The 20,975-nt window shown below is 37.5% G+C and overlaps 3 protein-coding genes across 3 annotated transcripts in view; 2 read left to right on the top strand and 1 right to left on the bottom strand.

Moving 5' to 3' along the window:
- LOC126974658 (putative fatty acyl-CoA reductase CG5065) overlaps positions 1-17,826 on the bottom strand; it is a 47,007-nt gene extending 29,181 nt beyond the window's left edge. The window contains exon 1 of the mRNA XM_050822200.1: positions 17,767-17,826. Within this exon, the coding sequence (XP_050678157.1) occupies positions 17,767-17,788 (22 nt within the window). The 5' untranslated portion in view covers positions 17,789-17,826. The remainder of the gene's footprint in view (positions 1-17,766) is intronic.
- Positions 1-20,975, top strand: part of LOC126974656 (putative fatty acyl-CoA reductase CG5065) — a 467,988-nt gene that overhangs the window by 90,405 nt on the left and 356,608 nt on the right. The gene's annotated exons all lie outside the window — the stretch shown is intronic.
- LOC126974617 (putative fatty acyl-CoA reductase CG5065) overlaps positions 1-20,975 on the top strand; it is a 252,713-nt gene that overhangs the window by 119,565 nt on the left and 112,173 nt on the right. The window lies entirely within an intron of this gene.

The raw sequence follows: 20,975 nt of genomic DNA, 5'->3' as shown, positions 1-20,975 counted from the left end.
TTTAAGGGAAGTGTTCTCGAAGAGCGGTGATACGGCAAATGGGGTTTTTTTAGTGGTAAACGCGCAAACTTGAGTCTTCTGGGGGTTAAATTGGACAAGGTTCAACTTACCCCATTCCGCGACCTTCTCGAGAGAGGACTCGATAGAAGACACAAGTTTCACCCGGCACTGGTCGACGTTTTCCCGAGAGAGACCTGCATGGCCCGTGTATACGGCATCACCAGTGCTGTCGTCTGCATAGCAATGCATGTTGGCGGTGTCCAACATATCATTGATATGCAGAAGAAACAGCGTGGGAGATAGCACACAGCCTTGGGGCACTCCAGCGTTCACGGGCTTGGGATTCGAGCAATAACCGTCGATAGCGACCTGTATGCTGCGCCCAGTGAGGAAGCTGGAGGTCCACTTGCATAAGCTCTCGGGAAGCCCAAATGATGGAAGTTTTGCGAGGAGCGCCTTGTGCCATACACGATCAAAGGCCTTCGCTATATCCAGACCAACTGCCAGGCCTTCCCCCTTGCTTTCAATAGCCGCCGCCCATCTGTGTGTTAGGTATACCTGAAGATCGCCAGTCGACCGACCATGGCGAAAGCCGTACTGCCGGTCGTTGATCAACTGGTGACCTGAGGGTCACCAGTTGACCAATCAGGTATACCAAGAGCTGGCGGTTATTTATGCTCTCCATAATTTTGGAGAGTAGGGAGGTAATAGCAATAGGCCTGTAGTTTGCCGGATCCGAACTGTCTCCTTTTTTTGGGATCGGATGGACAAGGGCTGACTTCCATGAATCAGGGACTACGCCTTTTGAATAAGAGTGCCGGAATAAACGCGTTAGCACCGGCGTCAACTCAGGGGCACACGTTCTAAGCACGATTGGAGAAATGCCATCCGGCCCGCTCGACTTCCTGACGTCCAACGAAAACAGAGCTCGCCTAACAGTTTTCTGTCGGAACTGTACTTCAGGCATGGAGCTCTGACACCGCGGGATGGTCGGCGGTGTTTTTCCGTTGTCGTCAAGAGTCGAGTTGGAGGAAAAAAGAGTGCACAGGAGATCGGCTTTCTCTTTTGCCGTATGGGCCAGGGTGTCATTCCTCATGTGCAACGGCGGCATGGACGGCTGGTTGAAGTTACCAAGAGCAGCTTTCGACAACGACCAGAACTTGCGTGTTCCGGTCGGGTAACTGGAAAGCTGCTCGCCAATTTTGACGACGTGCTTCGATTTCGCACGGGCGATTTGCCGCTTAAAAAATCTGGAGGCACGGTTATATTTCATCTTCAGAACTTTGCAGTTCGGATCCTTTGAGCCCAGCGCCGCAACCCAAGTTCGATACGCCTGTTTTTTGCAGTCAGATGCTGCTTTAACTGACGCATCGAACCAGGGCTGTGATCTGCCACCGATCGGTACTACAGAGCTTGGTATAAAAATATCCATGCCCTGCAGTATCACATCGGCTACTGCAACGGCGCAGGCACTAGGATCATCCGAAAGGAAACAAACCCTGCCCCAAGGGTAGGATGCAAAAAAGGAACGCATCCTATCCCAATCTGCTGACTTGTAGTGCCAAACGCGGCGGGTCGCTGGTGGTCTGCGACGTTGGCGTCGGATAGGCACTACACTCCTGACCAGGCAATGGTCGGACGTTCCGAGAGGGGCGTCGACAGAGACCTGGTAACCATCGGGATGTGTAGTCAGCAGAAGATCTAATAAGGACGGCATGTGGCTATCCACATCCGGGAGCCGCGTCGGCGACTGAACCAATTGGGACAGACCATACGCCAATGCAAAATTATGCACAGATCGCCCTGCGTAGTCTGTGGTACGTGATCCAAGCCATTCGGCATTGTGCCCGTTGAAATCACCCTATATATTATATATATTCATAATAGTCTGCTAACTTAAAGCATTGCTAATTCTCACTCTGTCTTTTTCTATTCCCTTAAGTCATAATGAGAAGAAACACTACCAAGCGGCTGTTTAAAGTTAGCGTTTAGACCATTATGAATAAGGGGGTAAATGTAAATTTACTACAATTAGGTACTAATAAAACGTTACATTTTTATACGGCTGTTATATTACTAGTAGAGTTTATAAAGAACTTAAACACATAAAAATACAATACAATCCATTTCGTATACAAAAGAAATCCTTTAACTGACCACAAATAAACTCAAACATGAAGTTCAAAACTGGTTTCTAACAAAAGACTATAGAGAAACTGAAGAATTGCTAGAAATTATAACGTAATATATTTAAAATATAACATGACTCTTCTTAGTAAGTAAAACTACTTTAGGATCAATAAATAAAATCCACCTAAAAAAAATATTTAGAAAGAAAAGAATAAAAACAAATATATTAATAATTTACAAATTATAACTGCATCTTGTCGCATCTAGTAGCTGCTAATACTGTGTTGATTCATGTCGGTATCAACTCACTTATTGTTTTATTGAGGGTACATGTAATTTTGATACAACAGCGAAGTACAGATTATTTTGTGCAATGATTACCATTTTTATTAGAAACTGTGGTAATAATGTAGTGTATTAGATTATTAATTGGTAGACATCCTTTTATTTAATTAAGTGAAACAAACCAAATATGTGAATCAAGTTAGCTACCTAACTACCCAACTGGCGAAATGGTCTGGGTATGTACCGAGAGTAATTCTACTTTAATTAAATATCACATTACACGTATTATTTACATTACATCAGTTGACCTAAATAATTTATATACGATACTATTTATTAATACTTATATTTCAATAGGTTTAGGATACATTTAAACTTGTTTAATTTAAATCTAGGTAATAATTTAGATACCTTACGTTACTAATTAGCAAATAAGCATATTTTCTTTTTGAAAATATTATATCTATCTATATTTCACACATATAAAGAAATATACAATCATATACCTTCACTAGTATGTACATAATTATCTGGTGGTATACATACCGACCTACATATTTACTCATTACTACTCATACCTTTAAATTATATTTTACCTACTTAAATGGAATACTATATTATATTACTTGGTTATTTTTCCTCTCAAAATTATTAAACTACTACTCATATTGTGCATTATAATAGTCAGACATTCTTGAACTATGGAATAACAGACCGATACACGGGGAGTACTAATATCCTAAACACAGGGAAACTTAGTTACGAGTTAGAGCTCAGCCATGTTAGTACATCTACACTAGTGTAGATTGTTGTCATAATGTAGACTACATACCTACCACTCCAGCAAAATATCAATTTTCTGGAAAGGCACCAGCTTTTATGTCTGTTTCACATAAAACCTACTGTCTGTATGTGCCTAGGTTCTTTAAGAAGTCCTAGCAATAAAAACTTCGTGCCTACTTGTCTAGATGCACTTACCAAACATAAGTATATAGGCTTCTTCTTAATGTTTGTATCTAAAGGTTGTGATGTATAATTTTGTGTAGTAGGTATTATGAGTATGTAGTAACTTGTACATGGCTTTTTTGTATAATACGTTTTCTTTTGAGACAAAATAAAATAATTCTATTTATATTTAACTATATTTACAATGCGACCATTACATTTTAAATCTATCATTACGGGGGTTATACCAAGAATACTGTTATAAAGCTGTTATATTAGTGTTCTTTATATTTATGGTATAACATAACTTTCTGTTTCATTCTTATTTCAATCGGGGTTTTATTTTATTGGTTTTTTTATATGAAAATTATATTAGTTATATTTTGTCATTGATGACAAAATAAGGACAAAATTTAAAATCTAGTTCATGCCTCCCCCAATTTGATAAACACGATTACATAACTTGACACAGAAAAACAACAAAGTACGTTTTCAACAACGTTTTACAGTTTTACTACTAATCTACGGATAGACAATGATATTTAAAAGTACTATAATATCATTGCGCATAGATAGACTGGTTTATGGCCACTGTCCCAGAACAACATTATACCCAAATAGAAGCTACGCAATGTGTATAAAATTATTCAATCTTCTAGCTCTAGGAATAAAAAACTTGTGACATAAACGATTGTGATAGTGATAAGAATTTTTGAAGTGAATACTTTTAGCGGCGTTGAGTACTTTCCTTGGGATGGGTATAAAATGTTAAACTCGCTTAATGACACGCGTCCTGCGGGCCTACCGTGAACTGTTATTGCGATTCAATTGACAACCTAAAATGAACTGCTTTGCAATTTCGTACCACCACGTGATTAGAGCTATCTAATTTAGGTTGACGTCAAATCAACTGATTAAATCGCAATGATGTCAATTGTATGTCAAAAATGATATCAACTGAATAACAAACTGATTTAGTTCGTTCAATCATTCGTACCATGAGGTGTTATTTCAACCTAAACTGGATAGCTTATTTGTCAAAGTCACCGATTCAAAAAAAGTTGCTACTTCCTAAGAGGAAAGAGAATTGTGTTGTTAATAACTTTTAAAAAATAGTGAAAACATAGAAAAAAAATTATTGATTAAAGATGAAATGAGAATACTTTATTGGACTTTTTTGTAAAACAAAATACTGAAAATAAATACCAAAAATGAAAATACTAAAGACGAGGCAGTAAGGGCTCGGGCTATAGCCTGTTCGCAAGAACGAATTAACAAAAATGTACTCTGTGGTCCTGTCAAATCAAACATCAATGGAGGTGCGTTCATAACTCGTTATTTTTACGAAAACACATAAGCAAACATTTAATTTGTAATTCAAAGAAGTATATTTATTTATATTATTTTACTATTATTATATTACTATTATTTAATAAGTATTAAAAAGGGCATAATGGTTTATAATTTGACGCAATTGCGCAATTTTAAAATATATTTTTAGTATTTTCTACGCAAAAAACACCGCTAAAATCATATCATTTTAGGTTTCGAAACGCAATTTTATTTCGTTCATTGTTCATAAGCGATCCAAACACCATTCAGTAAAAGGCACTTCATGGTACGAATTTTAGTGATTCAGTTTGGGTACCTAAACTGAACTGCATCGGATTCGCATCGCTTATTAAAAGTTGATGGTAGGCCCTCTCATTGAAAAATCGTAAGAGAATTTTATACAGTGCTTTGGTACCAGGCAATCATAGCTGTTGAAGAGGTCGATTGTCTTATGTATGACACGAGTATACCTTAATAATATTTATAGTCTGACGTAATCACTGCATAGATACCAGGAGAACATAAATATGATAGCGGTGAAGTGAAACTTCTGCGGCGTTGAGCGCTTTTTTTTAATTTTAATTAGTAAACTTATTGCATGCTAATTCAAATTAACCGAATAGAAGACACTACAATAATTTTAAGGTCTATAATGTATACCGTATTCGATGCAATAAATAATTTTAATTTCATAATTGCAGGTAAAATTTCGTTTGGTAAATTATCATTTGGTTGATTTATTATTAAAAAATGAAAAAAAATCTTTTACCTGCTATGTACTGGTGTATAAGCTTATTACCTACCACGTGGTTAATGCCATGCATAAACTGCTTCAATATATTTGAATATATGAGTTCAAATCTTAACAACTCTCAAAATAAAAAAAATAAAAAAAAACATTATATGAAACTAACACAATGATTTCACATTTAACAATATTGTATTATTTATTTGTATATAAACCACAACACAACACAAGCTTTTACGAACGTCACTTCAACAATATGATAAGATGACTTATAAAAATGTAATCTATTAAAATGTCTATAATTACGTTATGTGATTAGTTCGATGATTCAAAAATGACTTAAAATAATTAATTAATTATTCTTTACATGTTTAATAATATACAGGCCATTAATTTCCAGTCAACAGCTTAATTACAGTTACAATCAAGTAATTAGTCAAGAGTCGCAGTCAAATAAACTCTATTCAAATAGGATTAAACTAAGCGATTTTGAATCGTCACTACAAATATATCTTTTAAATTACTGAATTTACCATGTGTTCGTAAAAAGTTGAGCACGTGAGAACACACAAGAAACTCAACGGCCACTCTTTCCAATCAAAGAGACAATAATGGCTGTAATATACATAACAAATTAGTTTGTAAGGTGCTGCATCCAATATATTAATCGTGCTTAAATAATAAAAATTATTTCATGAAAAGTAAGAAATAATTAAAAGTATAAATATAAATTATCGTATATTGGATGCGTCAATCTTTAGAGCTTGAACTCATTGTTTGTGTAAGGATACTTCGTGAGCATGATGGTCATTCATCATCATCATCAGCCGGAAGATGTCCACTGCTGGGCAAAGGCATCCTCCAAAGATTTCCACGACGATCGGGGTCCTGCGCTGCCCTCATCCATCGCATTCCGGCGATCTTGATCAAATCTGGCTCTCCTATGGATCTCATGAACATGATGGTCGTGACTTTATTATTATTATATACAATTAGTAATTGCATCCAACAAATACAATGATTTATTAACTATAACACGACCTGGCACCAATTCTGCCATGACCACGATTCATGCAATTTAATCGAAATATCGGCTTCAAATATATAAAATATATATCGTGATACCCGTTATACGAGTAGGAATAGCTATACGAGTAGTTACAATCAAAAGTTACATCCATCTAAAATAAATGTATTAAAATTAAAGTATTATTTATATTAATATCACATTTTTTTGACTTACTCGTGTAAGGCATTTAGTATTTGATGTTGTTACATCACTTTGCCAAAATTATTGAAATGATTTGTAGCAACCTTAGAGTTTTTTGCTCGTTCTTCTCTAAGGAAGCCTTTCGAATGGACTGTATTAATGATTATTTTAATAATATATATTATTTGTAGTTATAGCTATCGTTAGTCTTCATCACTATTTATTGGACCCCTTTCTTGGGTATCGGCCTCTCCATCTTGTTCCAGAGAGCCCACTTTATTAATATGAACCCATAAGCCGTTGATTTTATTTATCTTTTTTCTTCCTTTTCCCTATCCCTTTTCTTCTTTTTTCAAAACATAATATGAAAGTAGAAAAATAATTGTATCAATGACTAAAATATTGATTAACTAGCTTAGTTCAATCTTGTACTATTATATATTCTGTGGTTCAGCGCTGGTTATGTTGCCCCCGACACGTAAATCGCTAAGCAATCCCTTGATTTGCTGACGGACTTAATGTAACATTAAACAACAAATGAAGTATTTGTTAACAGATTTATCTTCAAGTGGAACTATTTATCAAGATCCCACATTATCACCGAAACTTATCAATCATACCTAGATAATAACAAAATTTCCAACGATCATCTTTGGCAACGCTGTCATGAAGTCCCAATCGACCAACAGATAAAACGCCCCAAATGGAGCTGGATAGCGACACACTCCGGAGGGATCCCGAACATAAACAGAAGCAAGCCCCTAGATGGGACCCTCAAGGAAAAAGCAAACGTGGTCGTTCAAAGCAAAGCTTTTTTTTATGAAAATAGGGTCGAGACGAGCAGGACGTTCAGCTAATGGTAATTGATACCTCCTGCCCATTACAATGCAGTGCCGCTCAGGATTCTTGAAAGACCCAAAAATTCTGAGCGGCACTACAATTACTGCGCTCGTCACCTTAAGACGTAAGATGTTAAGTCACATTTTATTATTTATTATTATTATTATTATTATTATTATTATTATTATTAATAATCTAGGCGGCATCCTTTGCAAAGGAGCGTCCCACTGGTGAAAGTGTCAAGCCAAATGTATAGCAGGTACCTACACTCGCCACGCGTGACTTAAGTGAATTGCTGGATCCCCTGTACAACAAAGTACAAATGTGCAGAGCGTGAACAGTATAAGGCTAGTGGATTTTTTTCCAAAAACAAAAAAAAAACAAATAAAGTAAATCTCCCCACGATCTCTTAATAAATTGAAATAAAAAATCGCGTGCGTACAAAGTACACATGTCAGAAGTGTAACTTCTTTGGAAAACTAATTTTTACATCTCGTTTATGTCAATTATCCTAATTGAAATGTTTTTCGTCAATATTAGAAATTATTATTCTACTTACTCGCGGCCACGCGCTAAACCTGCACGATACAACGCTAGGAGGGAAGATGTTCTACTTACTCGCGGCCGTGCGCTAAACCTGCACGAGACAACGCTAGTACGGAAGATGTTCAACTTTTTTGCATCCGCGCGCTAAACCTGCACGATACAAAGCTAGCGGGGAAGATGTTTTACGTTTTCGCGGCCGCGCTCTGCACCTGTACGATATAACTCTAGTAAGAAATTGTTCTTACTAGAGTTATATTGAAGTTGTTCTACTTACTAGCGGTGCCATGTACTTCATGCTACGTTCGCCCTTTCTCACTCTATCTCAATCGGTCTTAATCTCCCTCTCCCTCTTCTTGGATAAAAACGTCCCACATTTTCGTGACATATAGACTCTTTATTGGCACATATAGACACTGGATTTAAAAAATGATCCAAAATTTGATCACGAGAACCTCGGATTCGATATCCATATTGTTGCAATCATAAATTTGCGCGGCGGCTATCTCGTATTTCAAAAATGATCCCAAATTCGTTCTCTGCACCCTCGAGGACCGCGGATTCGACATCCATATTGTTGAAGTCATAAATTTACGCGGCGGCCATATTTGATTTCAAAAATGATTCGTTCTCTGCACACTCGAGAACCTCGGATACGCTATCCATAATGTTGAAATCATAATATTGCGCGGCGGCCATCTTGGATTAAAAAACAACCTGCACGATACAAGGCTAGTAGGGAAGATGTTCCACTTACTAGCGGCCGCACGCTAAACCTGCACGATACAAGTCTAGTAGGTAAGATTTTCCACTTACTAGCGGCCGCGCGCGAAGCCTGGACGATACAAGTAGGGAAGCCCGAGAGTAAGAAATACTTTTCCTTAATCGGTGTCAATCGCTCTCTCCCTTGAACAAAAATATCCTCGCCTTCTTAAACAAAAACAGTTCAAATTTCCGTGACGCTCTATTCAGTTTCATTTGTAATAAAATTCACCCTCATGCGCAAAAGAAGTTTCACTTCAATAAATAAAAAAATGATTGTTGTAATGCATCAGTTCAGTAATCGAGTTAATTTATCCGTCAAATTACCAAATAAGTAGAGTACCGTTGGGAAACATTCCTGTAAACATTATAAACGGATACAGTGCCGACATTTCTAGATCGTTACATACTTCAGTTGCAGGTTATTACTTGCTCGTCAGTTCCGGTTAGGGATGAGCATTACATTTATAATTAGCTGTTATGTTAGCCAACGCCGAAAAACAAAGCACACATAACGAGGTGGCAAAGCCGATCAAAGAGGATGTAAATACTACGTAATAAGAGTCGGGACTGCCTAAGTAAAAATTGAAATTTAGTACAGTATTTTTTTTTAAGAAAATAAGGGACGTGATGAGCAGGACGTTCAGCTGATGGAAATGTTATGTATATATGCCCTTAACGACGGCGAGGGTGTCAGCTCAATATTACCTACCAATGTTGCTTCGAATACCAGTATTGATAAGATAACGAAGTGACGTCAATAATTTGAATACACCAAGGACATACGCACAGCATGGAATGATTCATGTTTCAAAGGGTCAGGTCGAAGATAATGAACTTCCGCTGGCTACTATCGTTCTATACATCTCTGCCGGTCACTTAAAAATATTCTTATTTTTAACATAACTAATATGTCATTTATGAGCAACTGTGGCGGTTAAAATCAGGTGAATTCAGATAAATGGAATTTTGAAGCGTCATTGATCCAATAGATGCTGCCACCGCTCTCTCACCACGGTGTTGCCAGTTCTAAACTTGCCCGCCACGTACCTACCAATGTTATCGCACAGAGGAGACTTTTACTTCCGCCTCCAAGGTCTCCGCCCGGCTTCGCTGTAAAAGCCTTTATCTACACCCATGCTTTAAATCCTCTATTAAAGATTCTGAAACAGCTAGCTTATTGCCAACATTAAAACACCCAATGTTCTAATAACCATTACATCACTCAAAAGAGTGTTGTAATGTTGTACTGAATTTCATAACAACACTCCTATGTTTTTTTTATCCCTTCACGCGCAAAGAGTTTCAACATACAGCCACATTCTTATTGCTCGATGCGTGGTATCTGTATGAATTTCAGAAAAAGAACATTTTCGTTTACGCGCGCTCCACACTCCCAGAACGTCGCCCGTAAAAAAAAGTAGGTTATTCGAATCCCCGCCATTTTACTTCGATATTTTTGAGCGATTCATTTTAAACGCTGCAAAAGAACATTATATTCGAGTGACTTTAAATTATTGCACTATACAAAATGTAAATAACTACTAAAATAAATAATTGTTTCATTAATACTTAGTTTATTTGTATATAATCAGTAATGAATGATATTAGGTTACTACTAGGACTGGTGTTTTAACTTTTAGTAAGCTAACTGTTCCAGAATCTTTAAGAGGATTCATATTATGGATGTAGATAAAGTCTTGTATGCAACTGTTGATAATTACCTAATTATCAACAGATGACAGACTCATGTGATACTATTCTCACTTTCATGTTTTAATACCCCTTATAACACAACAGTTGCATAAATAACTATTACGGCTATCAGCACAGAGGAGGTTTGGGGGTGTCTCTGAAAGAGCGCAATATCACAGTACGAATCTATCATAAAACACGTTTTTTGCTTACAATAACCAAGCTTGTTTATCGAGGAACCGGTAACATAAACCGCATAATGATACCTCGACTATTGTAAACACAAGTGGCTATAGCGTCTCAAGTGACCGCGCCGGGTTGGGCGCCGAAACAGCTGAGCAGGTAGCGTCTGCGGGCGCGCGGGACGTGTTGGCATATTAAACCCGATAGAGGTTAAACCCGAGTCGCGCCCCCTTTCGGGGTCTTCAATACGTAAATTTATTTTCCTCCTCTCAAAAAAAAAATAATATTTTTGGATTCAAATGTTTATTCGACAACACTCTTGTATTCCGTTGGTGTTACACTCTCTCGTAAAGGGTTGAATAGGTGATCACTTACCATCAGGTGACACGTGTGTATGCTCGTTTTCAGTGTCAAATTCAAATTCAAAATAGGATTCAAAATCACCTATGGAACGTAAAAAACAACCACCAATTCAGAATAGACTGCCTCAGACCTGAGAAGAACGGTCGCAAGAAACTCAGCGGGCTTTTTTTTATAAAAATATGGATTACAATCTTCTATCGTACAATAATTATTATTTATTACAATTTTTATTTAAAGAGCCTGAGGGTGTTCGCTTCATTCCCAGTCTGTGGTATCAATAAGAAAATCGTTTATGCTATAGTAATGTTTTTTAAAAAAATCTTTTTATTTTCGTAACACATTTCTTTTGTACATTTTCTGGGATCATATTGTAGATATGGGATCATATGTAGATCGCCCAATGAAAGGCTTACTAACTCGACTTAACCGAGTAGTAGGCTTAACAAGTTTATGTTTGTCCCTCGTGTTAACATTATGATTGTCACAGTTTCTAGCAAATTCCTCAATGTGCTTATGAACATATAGAACATTATCAAGAATATATTGAGAAGCAACAGTCAAAATGTTTATTTCCTAAAATTTTTCTCTTAATGTCACTTCGATTTATCAAAGTGAATATGAGAATTATAAGGAGATATTTTTGTGATGTTTTTAATAAAAGCAAGAATTTCAAAGGAATTTACTTTTATCTAGATATTAGTCTGGTGCGCAGACGTGGTCGCTAACTATGGGCCTGATAAGAAAGCTCATGGTCGCTCAGAGAATGGAGAGGTCTATGCGAGTGTTTCCCTGCGAGATCGAATCAGAATTGAGGAGATCCGTAAGAGAACCAAAGTTACCGACATAGCCGAGATGGTTGCGAAACTGAAGTGGAAGTGGGCAGGGCACATAGCTGGACATACAGATGGCTGTTAGAGCAGTAAAGTCCTCGGATGGCGACCACGTACCGGAAGACGCAGTGTTGGTAGGCCCACAAGATGGACCGACGCGACGATCTGGTCAAGATCGTTCGAGGAGGGCAGCGCAGGACCGATCGTCGTGGAAATCTTTGGGGTAGGCCGTTGTCCAGCAGTGGACATGATGCAATATTAGTATATTTGTGATGTCTAAATATAAGTTAAAACCCTGAGGACAATACGGTAAAATGTGTCAATATTAGAGCAAATTGTATGAGTTTTTAAAAGTAATGACATTGGTAAGCTTCTTATGAAATAATATGTCGTTAATTGGGCATCGTACACGAAAGTATTTCAATATATAGCCACTATAGCTTAGATTAAGGATTGGTCTCAGCTGCGCTCCAACTAGATACCGCACTACCTAAGAACAATAGCTTTTTTATAACGGCAACTATGTTTTAGTGCGTGGCATCTTGACACTCGATGGAATCTTTTAAATTTAATGTAACATACGCTTCGTGTTATTTTACATTGAAATTAATAAAATACAAAATACTGATGCTATGTGATCCCAGTGTCTTTCTTATTTCTTATAGTATTATTTTTACAAAGTTTTATTACACAACCCGGCTTTTAAGTTTCAATTATTAGCAAATTTTAACAGAACATGTGGCACGTCAACCTCACACATTGTTCGAGACCGGCTCGAGTATGCCTATTTGGACGTAGTATTAGTTGCCGCACTTAGCGAATAAGCCTGCGGTATCTAGCTGGAGCGCAGCGGAGACCAATCCTTAATCTAAGCAATATAGTCTTATTTCGTTAGAAAGCTTCTATCGGTGTGTCAACTTCACACTAATCTATTTTTTGGAGTCATTATAATACGGGGCACGCTAGACAGTAGATAACCTCCTCAGTATATTCTAAGCTTTCAAAGTTACCTTGCTTATAGAATTTTGTGTATGTACATCATTAGTATCAGTAATTAATCCTATAAAAGTAACAATTGGTTAGAGTCAGATAGCCTTCCTAGCGCTGCATATGCGTGAGAAAAAGGGAAGCCAGACAGACTGGCGCCGTAACGCGTTACGTTACATAACGTTTCACCCTCCCATAAGAAGTTATCACTTCGAAAATTGTTATTATGTTGCAGGGAAATTGCATATTTTGGCATTTTACATACGGTGTCGTCAGTTTACGCTTGCTGTTATAAAATATGCCTTGGTAACTCGTTAAATTGCTATATTTTCTTAATTACCCATCATAAAAAACAGCTTGAAGAAAGCAGAATTAATTTCAGTAATCAGGTACCAGGAAGTCTTAAAAAAGAAGTATAATGGATATTATCAATATGTACAGGTACATTATAAGAAAAAATCAATTATTTTTTGATGTCATTTTCATTAAACCCAGGTGAAGATAAAAATTGAAGACTTTAAAGAACTCTATAAAATGGACAGACATATACATACTCATATGATAAGAAAAATCAGTTCTTTAGACTTACATATTTATCATACCTACAAGTTTCAAAAAAAATATTTCTCGAAATTTCAAGCGATTGCCAAGAAGCTGGGCGTCATAAAAAGTTTTCAAGCCGGCCCACATTCGGAATGGCCCACATGGAAATTCTGTGGAATGAGCTCACAACGCACAAGGCGGTGTTTCCGGGACGATACCGTGCCCATGTGCACCTTCAAAAAAAGCGCGTACACATTCCTTAAAGGCCGGCAACGCTCCTGTGATACCTCTGATGTTGCAAGATAATGTGGGTGGCGGTTATCACTTAACACTAAATACACTGGCTTTAGCATAAAAAGGCATGAAAGGCATTTATTTTCTCAAAATTGATTCATTTAGCATTCTTTTTGATGTCATTTCTAATATAGTAGATACTGCTAATGCTTCGGAAACAAATGACGCTCTGAGAGAGAAGAAGCGGTGCAAGAAACTCTCCTAGCATTCTTTTTTTGCGCTCTTTGTCCTCCTTTACCATAAAAAAGGCATACTTCATAACCGCGAGCGTTTGTAAAAGAACGACACTGTATGTTACTACGACATATTTACTTATTTTTAATTAGCTGTTTGTTTTGTATTCTATGGCTTAAGAACCAGTGGGAGGCTCCTTTGCACAGGATGCCGGCTAGATAATCGATACCACATCGGTGCCGTAGCTAGTAAAATTACTGGGCAAATGAGACTTAACATCTTATGTCTCAAGATGACGAGCGCATTGTAGTGCCGATTAGAATTTTTGGGTTTTCCAAGAAACCTGAGCGGCACTGTATTTTAATGGGCAGGGCGTATCAATTGCCATCAGCTGAACGACCTGCTCGTCTTGTCCCTTATTGTCATAAAAAAAAAAAGAAATTCAGACCGTTGCCGCACCGACTGTCTGACATGGGAGATGGGAGACATTTATTGATAGCGTACCCGTTAGTTGCCCGTCCGGTACACCGTACATATAACTAAAATCGAAGTAATTATTTAAAACAATAACTTATTAATAGCGGGGCAACCACGCAGCTGCGGCAATCATCGACAGCCAGTGAGTAGGTACTTGCCGCCGGCCGTGGCAACACATGCGACGATCACTTATGATGCAAGTGTATGTATGGCAAACACCACACACAAGAATACCCTGACTCAAAAACGTACTGATTTCGTACTATGTGTACAAAATATTCAATCCCTAAATTCTAAAACACAGCGACTTGAAGTATTATTGGAAAGTGACCTTAGATGTGATGTGTTAGCTATAACCGAGCATTGGCTAAAAAGTGACGAACTACGTTATGTGCATATTTGTAACTACACATTAATATCTAGCAACTGTCGTGCGAACATGGAACGCGGAGGTTCTTGCTTGTTTGTGAAATCACACATAAAAGCAGTAGAAAACGTAAGGATTTGCAATTTATCCGTGGAACGCGTCTGTGAAATCTCCGCGGTAGAATTCAGAAAGGATTCAGACTTTTTAAATGTATTAGAACGAGTACTCAATTTAGTTAATGAAATGGAACTTGATTGTATTATAACTGGCGATGCCAACATCGACAGCTTGGTGACTAGTCCGGGGCATAAACAACTAGAGGATTTGCTTATCGCTCATAACTTTCATAACGAAGTTACATTTCCTACCCGTGTTACACCTACCTCTTCTTCGTCAATTGATCACATTTATACAAACATATATGTAAAAACGTGTTACCAGTAAAATCTAAAATAAGCGACCATTATGCGGTCACTGGCTACTTTGAGTGGGAATCACCTACACCTAGCCGTCAGTTATCAGTTGTTAAAATATGTTACACAACGGCCGTTCATTATGACTTCATTTATGCCATTAATGGTATTGATTGGAATAAGTTATGTGAAAATCAGCTAGACACAAATGACTTTGCGAAAGCTACAAAAAATTGACATATGCTTCCAGCTTAAAAAAATTCATACGAAAAAGTATAAAAATTGGATAGATGATAAAATATTTAACTTTAAACTATTGCTAATATCATAACATCTATATTAAGAGTAAAGTTGACGAATATTCCGATTATTATAATAAATTATTGCGTAAAAAGAGGACCTCATTCTATACGCAGATTATTGAGAGTAGCTCCAACACTAATAAAACGATGGGGGGCATCGTGAACACAGAAATGTGTAAAAGCAACTAGTCCAACATAGATTTTACCGACATTATAAAAAAACCTGATGGTACTTGTTTTGCATCAAAAAAAGAATTGGTTAATTGCTTAAACAAACAATTCGTGACGGCGGCGGATCAATGCGGCGCTCCGATTGCAAACTCACAATTGTATACTCTTTATCTTAAGCATACTACACCATCTGCTGACCGTTCAATAAAATTACCCTGGTTCACACCTAACGAGGTGTACAATATTATTATGAAAAAAGTCGCTAATAAACCCACAAAAGACATTTACGAAATATCGGTAGAGTTGCTGCGATCAATTGCTGACCCACTATGCACTCCGTTAGCTATATTGTTTAATAGGTGCATAAGAGACGGAATATATCCGGAATACTTCAAAAAAGTAAGAGTCGTTCCTCTTTATAAGGTTAAAGGCAAAAAGACGGATTCCAACTGCTATAGACCTATTTCAATAATACCAGCTGTTGCAAAAATATTCGAAAATGGTTTCACCTCTCGAATAACAAATTATCTTAGCAGCGTGGCAGCTATCTCAGATCGGCAATATGCGTATCGCGCGGGTCATTTAACCACCATGTTGACGCGTAAAGTAGTCGAATGCATTTTAAATGCCCGCGAGAAAGGGCTAGAGGTCGTACTGCTTTTCTGTGACCTGTCTAAGGCATTTGACGTAGCCGATCATTGCGTACTAGCTACTAAGTTTCAGCACTACGGTATTGATCACCGAACGTTAAAACTTATGTTAGATTTCATGAGCAATAGAGTTCAATACGTTACGTGTAGCTGGTGTGAATTAAAGTCAGACGGTCTCTATACGTCTGTAGGAGTGCCTCAGGGTTCCTCATTGTCTAATCTCGCCTTCTCTATTCTGCTGAACGACTTACCGAGAATTGTAGAGAACGCCGAAGTTTACATGTACGTTGATGATGTGGCTGCTGTGATAACTGCGCCGGGACTAGATGCTCTGGACCAAAAGCTCAACTCGGTAATAAATCAATTGGCTGAATGGTTCGGCGGAAACGGTCTGGTGTTAAATCTAACAAAGACCCAATTTATATGTTTCGATCTCTCTGGTCGGACTCGGCGGCAGCTGGTTGTGAATATCAATGATGTTCGTTTACAACAGGTTAAAGCAGCGTCCTTCCTCGGTTTTCAATTAGATCAAACTTTGTCGTGGGATCACCGAATCGAAAATCTATCTGGTTGATTAGCCCGTAGCTGTTTCGCATTAAGTAGACTTTCCTCGACATTGTCAAAGAAAGCGCTACGTACCTGTTACTTTGCAACCTTTCAGTCACAGGTGCAATATGGAGTTCAATTCTGGGGACGCGCCGCGGACTTTGAACGAGTTTGTCGCTTGCAAAGGCGAGCCGTTCGTATACTAGCTGGCATACCGTCGGACCAATGCGTAAGACCTTTCTTCGTTTCTCTAAAAATATTAACAATACCAAGCCTCCTGATACTACAGGTAGGCTTATACGCCCGAGCTCAGGTACACCAGTATAAAAAAGAGGCGACACCAGCCAGTATCAGCTGCGACACGCGAATCGCCTAAATACAGTCCCACATAGCCTGGAAAAAGCTTCCCGCACAATACACGCTATGAGCCCTCGGGTTTATAATAAACTCCCGGACTATATCACCAGCGTGTCAAATTGTAACACTTTTAAACATAAACTCAAAAGGTGGCTCATTGAGCGCTCGTTTTACTCATATAGTGAATTTATAAATTAATAATTTAATTATTATGTTATTTATGTATGACGTGTGAACTTGAACTTGAACTTGAACTTAATATTACAAGAATAAATTATTAGGTAATTCAAGCAGGTAGATTGTTTTCCATTGCCCTTAAATATCAGTATTTCTTACACTAGGCAGTTTCTTAAATGGCCGTTACTACCCACTACACTAGGCAATTAGGCATACACCTTATCATGGAAAAATAAAATTTTTGATAGATAGATAGATAAATTACCTTAGTAGTCATGTTAATTAAAACAATACTATTATTTCATTACATTAATTATTAATCTATACCTTCTCTAATATATAGGTAATTATTTTGAATACGATTTTATTTCAATCGTCAATTGATCTTGATTCCTGAATCACCATTCCACAGATAAACTAGTAAATAAGTCAGATAACTCACTGCTAGTTCCGCTGCCGTTCATGAGATGGCGCTGCTCGAGGACGTGCACTCCGCGTAATGGCGGCCCCGCGTGTGAGGTGATCGTCCTCGCAATTGATAAACGCTGAACTAATCATAATTGTAAAACGCTGAAATGCATTTCCGATGAGTTGCTTCATTTACTTGTGGTCGCTTTCAATTTATTGCTATATTTTAAAAGGATGTGACGCGATCCCTAACTGTTGCTACGAAAGTAACATTGCTAATCCTCGCACCATTTCTTAATTTTAATTAAATTATCTAAATTTATGGACACATATAATTAACTTCAACTTGCATCAAGTATCAAGTGTGGTGATGTTTATAATGCACTGTTCCCGAACTTAGGGACCTTTAAGCATCATAATTTACTCTATCCTTCTCATTTCAAAGACTAGCATCATATGTCTTGTGACCATGTGCGGCTCTTTTTCCCTTTCTATTAGTGAACCGCTTGCCCAGGCGCCCTCTCTGATCAAAAAAAAGTTGGCAGTTGTAGAGAATCCCGATAGAAGTGAAAACTTAGCACTTTTAGTGGTAGCACGCACTGCGAATTTAATTCGCGCGATTTCTACCGCAAAATTCTGTGACATATGAAATTGTATGAAGCTGCACGTACTTGCGGAAAAAAGTCTGCGCGAATATTTTACCGCAAACAATCCGTGGGGCGGATTTTTTACTTGGGCGTGACCCATCAGTCGCGTATCGCTTATGAGAGAAGGATGTCGTCTTCTTCTTCTTCTTTCTTCAAACTAATGATTATATAAATGACTGAAGATGTGTATATACTGTATGGGAATCAAGGGGGTCATATAGATGTAGATTTTATTTTATTAGAACCCGCGCTTCTAGGGTTACGTCCCAGTGTTCTTCCAGCTGTGCCAATGGTCCGTGTCAATTGTCATCATTTTAAAATCTATATCTATGTGACCCTCTACATATAATGAAATATAATACATTTTTGAATGCATTCTTTCAAAATTCTATGTGCGCTTGTGTATGTTCTCATCATCATGTCATTTGTTTGAAGACAGAAGACGAACAGCACGACATCCTCCTCTCAAAAGCGATACGCGACTGAGCGGTCACGCCCACGTAAAAATCCGCATCGCGGATTGTTTGCGGTAAAATATTCGAGCGGATTTTTTTCCGCAAGTGCGTTCAGCTTCATACAATTTCATATGTCACATTATTATTGCGGGATAAAACCGCGCGACTAAAATTCGCACTGCGTGCTAGCACTTACTATTAAAATATCAAATTTCATAATGTTTAAAACAATTTAATTATTTATTTCAATTTATTTTAAAATCTTATTTTCAATAATATATTAATCAAACAAAAACACAATTTCAACAAAACGCAGTATATACACATTGAATTTTTCACTAAATCCATTCAATTTCACTTAATATACACAGCAGTAATGTTGCAAAATATTAGCTGTATAGCCACAGATATAATATATATTGCTATAAGCATTTCGGTGACGCGAACTCGCGAGATTTCTTTCACCTATCCAAAAAGTGTCAAAATATATCTATTTCTATTAATTATATTTATTGCAAATATAGTTATAAGTTTTGTTTTATTTATTATTTTAATTATGTATTAATCGCGTGCGCTAGTCATAAGCATGTCGGTGACGCGAACCCATAAGATTTTCCCCCACCCAAAAGTGCCAAACGCGGCTAAAAATACACGCCAAAACTTTTACCCGAATTTAGAGCGTCACCAACACTCATTCATCTAATTCACTTTATGTCAGTAATTACCTAACACCTTTAAAACTCTAATGGAAAACAAACGCTGTCTTCACAAAACTTCGGATGCAAAAAATTCACCTAAGGCGCTATAGTCCTAAAAAGTAACATTTTTAAAAATCTACTTAAAATACTTCTACAAATACTACGGTTCCAATTTTTTGACATGTTTATCTTCATTTCTTTATCTAAATTATCGCTGTTTCGAAAACACGATTACTAAAAAAAATCTCGATAGATTTATTTTTTGACAAATAGTCTTTTTTATTTGAATTGTTTATATTATCATAAAACTATGATAGCTATAAACACAAAACTTATTTTATTCGATAGTTTACTAGTATTTTTCAGTTCTCACTGTGGGATTTATCAATACGCTTTGTAAATTATTTTATAATATTTTTTTTCGTAATAAACCAAACGCGACGCCTTGGTTGCATGCTCGCTCAAGCCAGCATTACGCCCGTGACCATTGTCAAGGAAGGTACTGTGTTCGTGTTTCTCGGGCTCACATTACGTAAGATTTTAGCAAACAACAGTGCAGATAACGATTTTGTGATCATTTTTGAAATCCAAGATGGCCGCCGCACAAAATTATGATTTCAGCAATTTGGATATCGTGTCCGAATTTCTCGAGGGTGCAGAGAACGATTCTGTGATCACTTTTCAATTCAAAGATGGCCGCCGCTCAAAATTCGTCCTCGACACCCTCGAGAACCTCGGATACGGTATCCATATTGCTAAAATCATAATTTTTGTGCCGCGGCCATCTTGGATTTCAAAAATAATCACAAAATCGTTATCTGCACCCTCGAGAACCTCGGACACGATATCCATATTGCTGAAATCATAATTTAATAATCTTGTTTAAGGGTTGCAGGTAAAGGATTCGTTCTCACTGCTTGAGCAAGACACACATTTATTTAATTGTAAGATCACGGACTAGTAAAAAAAGAAGGACTCCGCGCCGTGATATTAGCAAGTGAAGCACTTTTATGCTAGTGTGTGTGCCGTTACGGGGTATACCAGTTAAATAACTTGTTCTCCCTTAAATAATCATATATCCACAAACACTTTTATATTATTGTTTTTACACTTTTTTACAACGCACGACGGCATTTTTGAAATATTTTATTGCGACGCAAACTGATCTGTCACAGACGATGATAAATCTCATCATGGCGGCCAAACGGCTTGTAATAGTGTAAGTATATGCGTGGGGCTATGTATTTACATTTTTACCGGCTTGTTTTGGTGCCTCACTGTTATGTAAGGTGACACGCAGTCCTTACTTTTTTTCTCGTCTATGTGTAAGATCAGGATTTTAGTAAACAATTCCGAACGAAAGTCGGAACTCAGAATGATTACGCACGTTGTTTTAACTTCTTGATGCCGTCCCCTCGGTAACCCTCTCGTGATGTCCTGACA

The sequence above is a fragment of the Leptidea sinapis genome, chromosome 33 (genome assembly GCF_905404315.1).
Source record: "Leptidea sinapis chromosome 33, ilLepSina1.1, whole genome shotgun sequence".
In the NCBI taxonomy this organism is placed as follows: Eukaryota; Metazoa; Arthropoda; class Insecta; order Lepidoptera; family Pieridae; genus Leptidea; species Leptidea sinapis.
The sequence above is the reverse complement of the archived record's forward strand: the minus strand, read 5'-3'. Positions and strand labels throughout refer to the sequence as shown.